Source organism: Hippoglossus hippoglossus, chromosome 6 (assembly GCF_009819705.1).
Source record: "Hippoglossus hippoglossus isolate fHipHip1 chromosome 6, fHipHip1.pri, whole genome shotgun sequence".
NCBI lineage: Eukaryota > Metazoa > Chordata > Actinopteri > Pleuronectiformes > Pleuronectidae > Hippoglossus > Hippoglossus hippoglossus.
The window spans coordinates 918,254-926,666 of NC_047156.1; the positions used below are offsets into that span (position 1 = coordinate 918,254).

An 8,413-nucleotide genomic window follows, 5' to 3' on the forward strand; every position below is an offset into this window, starting at 1 on the left:
GAGAGAGACAGAGACAGAGAGAGACAGAGAGAGAGAGACAGAGAGACAGAGAGAGAGAGACAGAGAGAGAGAGACAGAGAGAGAGAGACAGAGAGAGAGAGACAGAGAGAGACAGAGAGAGAGAGAGAGACAGAGAGAGAGAGCGAGAGAGAGAGAGAGAGAGAGAGAGAGAGCGAGAGAGAGAGAGAGAGAGAGAGAGAGAGAGACAGAGAGAGAGAGACAGAGAGACAGAGAGAGAGAGACAGAGAGAGAGAGACAGAGAGAGAGAGACAGAGAGACAGAGAGAGAGAGACAGAGAGAGAGAGACAGAGAGAGAGAGACAGAGAGAGAGAGACAGAGAGAGACAGAGAGAGAGAGAGAGACAGAGAGAGAGAGAGAGAGAGAGAGAGAGCGAGAGAGAGAGAGAGAGAGAGAGAGAGAGACAGAGAGAGAGAGACAGAGAGACAGAGAGAGAGAGACAGAGAGAGAGAGACAGAGAGAGACAGAGAGAGAGAGACAGAGAGAGAGAGAGAGAGAGAGAGAGAGAGAGAGAGAGAGAGAGAGAGAGAGAGAGAGACAGAGAGAGAGAGAGAGAGAGAGAGAGAGAGAGAGAGAGAGCGAGAGAGAGAGAGAGAGAAGATATAAAATATATAACTCAATTTAAAACCTGAAACTATCTGAGTGTTAAATCCTACTTAATGACAGATAATGTTATATTTACTTTTCAACTTAAAAAAGGTCAGAACTCAGTTTCTGTTTCATAGTTTTTATTATTTTTATCACAATATTAACATCACATCACCAGGCTGCTGTTGAATAAACACTTTTACAGACAGAATCATTTTGGCTTCATCACATCAAACAGACAAATGTTCATATATGTTGGATTATTTCATATGTGAACAGACTTTATGTGATTAAACATGAATCATGTCTCATGAGTTTTAATAAAGTTTGTTGAATGTGAACAATGATCAGCTGTTATTGATAAATGTGTTTTTATGTGGATCTTCATCAGTTTGCTCGACTTCATGGATCCACACAAAATCTAAATGATAGAAAACATTTTCCATGAAAGTAAAAAACAAACCAAAGATAAAGATCAGAAAATAATGAAATCTTTTTACACACGTGGAAAAGTCGACAGGAGAAATAAAAACGAGTGAGAAGTAAAAGGAGAAATAAACAAAGCTTTAGAATAACGAGTTTAACTTTTAGATTCAGCAGATTTCTCTTGAAGAAATAAACATGATGAATAAAATCTTTCTCTCTAACTGCTCTGATCCAGCGTCACAGAGACATTCACAGGTAACAGCTTCAAGTGATCTCCAGTGATAAACCATGGAAACATCTTCTGAGTGAAAGTGTGTGTGAAGGTGTGAATGTGTGTGTTAGTATCAGGATCAGAGAACGACAGTTCTCCTCTGTTCCAGTCCAGTTTCACTCTGATCCTCTGGATCTTCTGCACAGAGAGAACAGATGATGCATATGGTGACTCTGCTTTGTATTTACCTTCATAGAACCATATTCCCCATAATCCAGACAGATTGATTCCCTTCCTCTGGACAGACTCTGCTGACACACCCAGTGCCCAGAGTGTACTGTCTCCAACCAGGACGTCCCAGCTGTGAGTCCCTGAGTTAAAACCCTCAGATCCCAGGACTGAGGAGTATTGATCAAACCTCTCTGGATTGTCAGGAAGCTTCTGTTCCTCTCCTCGTCTCAAACTGGTCAGATCTTCAGACAGGACGAGTACTGGATTAGCAGAGTTTGGGTCCAGAACCACAGGACTGTAGGAGACCACGTCCTTCATCTTGTTCCAGATGTTGAAGCTCAGGTTGCCCAGATGTTTGGCCTTGTCTATCAGAGCTCCTGAGGCCAGCTGTGGATCATCCAGCAGGGGGCGCTGCTGGACTCGTTCCACTGCAGCCTTGTAGTTGAGCAGGAACGAGACGTCTTCAGCTCTCAGCTCGTCCTCTGTGGTTCTGATTGTGTCTGAAAGAGCCGTTATGTCTCTGCTCAGAGACTCAATCTTCTCCTTCATCATCCGACTCTTCTGCTCCTCTTCCTCCCTCAGTGCAGCCATCCTGGCCTCCTCTTCCTCCTCCAGAAACTGATGAAGCTTTTTAAACTGCTCCTTGATCTGCGTCTCTGTGAGTCCGGCCTGGACCTTAATGTGTTCTGCTGTTAGTTCACACTTTACTTTAACACGTTCAAAACACTGTAACTTCTCCTTCAAGGGCTCCAGAGTTTCCTGAAGCTGCTTCTTGTGTTGTGGTGCAGCTTCATCGATGGGTCTGAATCTGTGGTCACTGTGTTTCTCTGAATCTCTGCAGACGACACACACTGGCTGCTGATGGTCCAGACAGAAGAGTCTGAGTTTCTCTGAGTGCAGACTGCAGAGAGCATGTGAAGAGCTCTGATCTCTCTCCTGTAAGAAGGTCTCACACAGGTTCTTCAACGCCAGGTTAACAGGTGGGTGATCCTTTGAAGATCTTCTCTTACAAAATGGACACTCTTTTACTTCTTTGTCTTTCCACCAGCTCTTCACACAGTCTTTACAGAAGCTGTGGCTACATGACAGAAGGACAGGATCTCTGAAGACATCATGGCAGACGGGACAGCAGAGATCCTCTTCTGATCTGGAAGCCATTGAGTCTCCAGGTGAAGCTGAAAACAGACAGTCAGTCAGTCACAGCTCCACGAACTTCACTGAGGTTTACTTCCTGTCTGAGTCGAGGTGTTTGTTAAACTCACGGTCAGTGTGTGGAGCGTCGGCAGGTTGTAGTTTGACTCTTCTCTCCTGTAGCTGGACTCACTCAGGACGTTTGGTCTGGTTTGGTTTAGTTTGGTCTGGAAGGTGAATGTGATCGTCTGGTTTTCAGCCTGCGTCTCTTCAGGGAGGAACAGATGTTTCCTGGTTTCTCAGGTGAGTCAGGAGAGGGTGGAGCTTGAGATGCTGGATGATAAAACCTGTAAAACCTGAAACAAATGTACCAGCAGCTCTGCTGCCAGTACAAACTATGCACCCCCCCCCCCCCCTTATGGACTGCTCTCTAACACTTTAACTCTTAACTGTGCCTGATTCATCTGCCTGTGCAATATCAACGGTTCATGTGAAATACATTCACTGTACATATTCTCACACTGCACATATCTCTACTGTCTTTACACTGTATACATTAGTTTAATTACATTCATATATTTCTATATTTTTTAATTCCTCACACTTAAGTATTACATGTTTCTTATTACCTGCTGATGTCTTTTTGACTCTTGCTGCTGTAATACTGCAAATGTCCCATTGTGGGACTAATAAAGGATTATCTTATCTTATCTTATCTTATCTTATCTTATCTTATCTTAAATCCACGATGCTCCAGATCATTTAAAATGTTTGACTTGGAATGGGGAGAATGTTTCCTCTTCCATTCCCACACTCTGTTCTTGCTTTAGAGTTACATTAACACCACTAAGGCGTTTCCAAACTAAAACGCTCTCTGTGCTCACAGGTGTTTTGTCTCTGCATCAGTTTGAATCTCCGTCCAACACGTCTCACACGCCTGCAGAGATCATGTGACCACTCACATGCACTGGACATGCACGTCCCCCTGGACACAGGTTGTTGGAATAACATCTGTCAACAGTTGGTTCTGCAGATTGGAAGTTTATTAAAATTCAAGTGTCCATTTTCTTCTTCATGATTCAAGGACCCTGGTGTTTCCTTCACTTCTGTTTGAGTTACAATGCAGAAGATGTGTTATCCCGTCACCGCAGAGAGGGGGCGCTGCAGCAGTCAGCTGGAGTCTCGGAGAAGAAGAAGAAGCAGCGGAAGCGGAAATGAGGCAGTTGTGTTTTGAAAGAGGGAAATTTAAAACTCGACGGTGTGAAACAGAAATGAATAAAAGCATCGAGAGCCAGAGGAACATGAGCTGAACGGAGCCGAACTTACAGTAGCTTCATGGACGTTTTCTCTCTTACACGTTGTTTGAATCCGATAAAACCAGTGAAGCTAGTTTCTTGTGTTTTGAATCGATGCTCTCGGTCGAGGTCACTTCACTTAAATCTCTGTTTCCCACAAACACCAGTGTTACATCTGTACATCTTTGTTATTTGTGAATAATCATTTATTTTCACTCTCGTTCTATAAATTCACCTCGTACACTTTTATTTGATTGTTTTTATTTCACATCGTCACATTTAGCTTCAGTAATAAAAGCTCCACAGTCTCTGGGCTACATGAGGATGATGAATAAGAACATGACAGTATCATGTTGATTCTAATGTACTGTGTGTGTACTTGTGTTGTTATACATGTATTTGTATGTTTTTCTACCATCAACCTGCAGATGAAAACCAGCCTGCATCATTAAATCTGACCCATTATATGATGGACTCCACTACACTTGTTAATTAATGTGCGTTTTCCTTTTTAAATGCATGAATACGAACATGCAGCAGTTTGTGTGGGTGAAGCTGCTGAAGTGAAGTTAATCCAACCGCTGCAGCGAACAGACACCAAAGATGAACTTTGTATTTCATCAATTAAAGATCACATAGACAAAGTTAATTCAGTTCATTCATATCTATATATATAATTGTTTTTCAAAAGATTACTTACCCTCCCATGATAACTGCAGGTCAGACATATGTTTAACTTTTAACACTAAATATATAGAAAATACTTATTGTGATTGTGTTTAATTAATCACACTATAACACTTGGCCTGTTTGTAGATGAAACATGGAGATGTCACTAATTCAGCATGTACTTTATAATTTGTTGAATTGTGTGTCGGCCATGACCCCCCCGGCTCGGCTCGGCTCGGCTCGGCACACATCAGCTCCTCGTGTGTCACAGAGGCAGCCATCACTTCCTCCAGCAGATAATCAACCTGTGATGTTGGAGAAAGACACGAGGTCACGTTGAAGCTTCCCTCGTTTCTTTTGAAACCAAACTCCGAGTTCCTCCATCTTTGTTTGCAGCTCATTCACACGTGTGTATTCCGTGCTGCTGCGTTTGGGATGCGAAACATTTCTACTGTGAATCTGCGTCTGTGTTGGAACACGTTGATGAAACATTCAGTCAGTAGATCGATGTGCAGTCACACACTGGGGACGACCCCATGAGGACGGAGCGGTCAGAAACAAGATGGCTGCAGACACTTTACTACTGAACGTGTGTGTGTGACAGCAGCAGGAGACGGTTCAACATGAAGCAGAACATGTTTTATGATGTTGCTCACAAACAGGAGTCGATGCACCTTCAGCATTTAGGAGGAATTTAAATGATGAAGCTGAACTAAACCTCTGTTGTTTTGTTGTTGAGGAATGAATGAAAACACTTTGACAGACACAATCATTTTGGCTTCATATTTACATTTCAACTTAAAAAAGGTCAGAACTCTGTTTCTGTTTCATAGTTTTTATTATTTTTATCACAATATTAACATCACATCACTAGGCTGCTGTTGAATAAACACTTTTACAGACAGAATCATTTTGGCTTCATCACATCAAACAGACAAATGTTCATATATGTTGGATTATTTCATATGTGAACAGACTTTATGTGATTAAACATGAATCATGTCTCATGTGTGAGTTTTAATAAAGTTTGTTGAATGTGAACAATGATCAGCTGTTATTGATGAATGTGTTTTTATGTGGATCTTCATCAGTTTGCTCGACTTCATGGATCCACACAAAATCTAAATGATAGAAAACATTTTCCATGAAAGTAAAAAACAAACCAAAGATAAAGATCAGAAAATAATGAAATCTTTTTACACACGTGGAAAAGTCGACAGGAGAAATAAAAATGAGTGAGAAGTAAAAGGAGAAATAAACAAAGCTTTAGAATAACGAGTTTAACTTTTAGATTCAGCAGATTTCTCTTGAAGAAATAAACATGATGAATAAAATCTTTCTCTCTAACTGCTCTGATCCAGCGTCACAGAGACATTCACAGGTAACAGCTTCAAGGGATCTATAGTGCTAAAGTATGGAAACATCTTCTGAGTGAAAGTGTGTGTGAAGGTGTGAATGTGTTTGTTAGTATCAAGATCAGAGAACGACAGTTCTCCTCTGTTCCAGTCCAGTTTCACTCTGATCCTCTGGATCTTCTGCACAGAGAGAACAGATGATGCTGATGGTGACACTGCTTTGTATTTACCTACATAGAACCCTATTCTCCATAATCCAGACAGATTGATTCCCTTCCTCTGGACAGACTCTGCTGACACACCCAGTGTCCAGTGTGTACTGTCTCTAACCAGGACGTCCCAGCTGTGAGTCCCTGAGTTAAAACCCTCAGATCCCAGGACTGAGATGTATTTATCAAACCTCTCTGGATTGTCAGGAAGCTTCTGTCTCTCTCCTCGTCTCAAACTGGTCAGATCTTCAGACAGGACGAGTACTGGATTAGCAGAGTTTGGGTCCAGAACCACAGGACTGTAGGAGACCACGTCCTTCATCTTGTTCCAGATGTTGAAGCTCAGGTTGCCCAGATGTTTGGCCTTGTCTATCAGAGCTCCTGAGGCCAGCTGTGAATCATCCAGCAGGGGGCGCTGCTGGACTCGTTTCCCTGCAGCCTTGTAGTTGAGCAGGAACGAGACGTCTTCAGCTCTCAGCTCGTCCTCTGTGGTTCTGATTGTGTCTGAAAGAGCCGTTATGTCTCTGCTCAGAGACTCAATCTTCTCCTTCATCATCCGACTCTTCTGCTCCTCTTCCTCCCTCAGTGCAGCCATCCTGGCCTCCTCTTCCTCCTCCAGAAACTGATGAAGCTTTTTAAACTGCTCCTTGATCTGCGTCTCTGTGAGTCCGGCCTGGACCTTAATGTGTTCTGCTGTTAGTTCACACTTTACTTTAACACGTTCAAAACACTGTAACTTCTCCTTCAAGGGCTCCAGAGTTTCCTGAAGCTGCTTCTTGTGTTGTGGTGCAGCTTCATCGATGGGTCTGAATCTGTGGTCACTGTGTTTCTCTGAATCTCTGCAGACGACACACACTGGCTGCTGATGGTCCAGACAGAAGAGTCTGAGTTTCTCTGAGTGCAGACTGCAGAGAGCATGTGAAGAGCTCTGATCTCTCTCCTGTAAGAAGGTCTCACACAGGTTCTTTAACGCCAGGTTAAAAGGTGGTTCGAACATTGAAGATCTTCTCTTACAAACTGGACACTCTTTTACTTCTTTGTCTTTCCACCAGCTCTTCACACAGTCTTTACAGAAGCTGTGGCTACATGACAGAAGAACAGGATCTCTGAAGACATCATGGCAGACGGGACAGCAGAGATCCTCTTCTGATCTGGAAGCCATTGAGTCTCCAGGTGAAGCTGAAAACAGACAGTCAGTCAGTCACAGCTCCACGAACTTCACTGAGGTTTACTTCCTCTCTGAGTCGAGGTGTGTGTTAAACTCACGGTCAGTGTGTGGAGCGTCGGCAGGTTGTAGTTTGACTCTTCTCTCCTGTAGCTGGACTCACTCAGGACGTTTGGTCTGGTTTGGTTTAGTTTGGTCTGGAAGGTGAATGTGATCGTCTGGTTTTCAGCCTGCGTCTCTTCAGGGAGGAACAGATGTTTCCTGGTTTCTCTGGTGAGTCAGGACACGATTGTAAAAAGTAATTCAAGCCTTGGATCTGATAACTGGTCAAAAGTCCTTTGGCAGCAACAAGCTCACACAGAGAAGAGACTTGGTGTAAAATAGCTGCTTGAATATGTTTCTGATCTGATCAGTGGTCAAAATTCAGAGGAAGTTCTGCTAGAGAGTGAAAGTGAAAGTTAAATATTAACAGGAAGTGCAGGGGGGGGGGGGGGGCTGGTTCGTAACTGCAGAGCTGAAGTCACATTAAAGAGACAGAAGCAAAGTGCAAACAAATGGACACAATGTCAGAAAATTAAAAAATGGTTTTATAAATTCAAATCATCTCACGTTTGCTTATTAATTTGTGTGTGAGTGCAGTAAAACGTATGACATCATCAAATGATTTTACATTTTGTTGTGATTATTATACCTTAAGTTTGACAGCATTATATGGTATGACTTTGGGCATTCAATAAATGTGGCTGTCAGAAACATATTTAATATGAAAGCCCTGGGAACAGTACATCAAAGTAAAAATGTAGAAAACGGTCAAAAGGGCCACTAAATGCAAAATGGCGGGCTCCCTGTTGCTTTTTTCAAAATGCTCTTTGAGACTTTTTTGTTTGTCTGGTCATGATACACTTGTGTATCGATTTTTGTGAAGATCGGTCAATGTGAACTCAGGGGCTGCGTTCCAGGGGGCGCTGTTGAGCCATTTTGCCACGCCCATTTAAAATTACCCAGAATACATACGTTTTCACCACTTTCTAATTTTCTGCAAACTTTGGCCTCAAAAAGCCAATTCATTTGCCTGAAAAAAATTAAAATAATCCTTACAATTTCAATAGGGCCTG

The 8,413-nt window shown here is 42.6% G+C and overlaps 2 protein-coding genes across 2 annotated transcripts; both read right to left on the reverse strand.

Moving 5' to 3' along the window:
* Positions 1 to 1,249: 1,249 nt before the first annotated feature.
* On the reverse strand, positions 1,250 to 2,632 carry LOC117762846 (nuclear factor 7, brain-like). The gene has a single exon (XM_034587502.1). It carries the CDS (start codon positions 2,630 to 2,632, stop codon positions 1,250 to 1,252), a length of 1,383 nt encoding a protein of 460 aa, XP_034443393.1.
* A 3,280-nt stretch (positions 2,633 to 5,912) lies between these two features.
* Positions 5,913 to 7,295, reverse strand: LOC117762845 (nuclear factor 7, brain-like). Its single transcript, XM_034587501.1, has one exon. It carries the CDS (start codon positions 7,293 to 7,295, stop codon positions 5,913 to 5,915), a length of 1,383 nt encoding a protein of 460 aa, XP_034443392.1.
* Positions 7,296 to 8,413: the final 1,118 nt, after the last annotated feature.

Bases quoted from the DNA above. Each gene is read 5' to 3' on its own strand.
- LOC117762846 (XM_034587502.1), bottom strand. From the start codon at position 2,632: ATGGCTTCCAGATCAGAAGAGGATCTCTGCTGTCCCGTCTGCCATGAT.
- LOC117762845 (XM_034587501.1), bottom strand. From the start codon at position 7,295: ATGGCTTCCAGATCAGAAGAGGATCTCTGCTGTCCCGTCTGCCATGAT.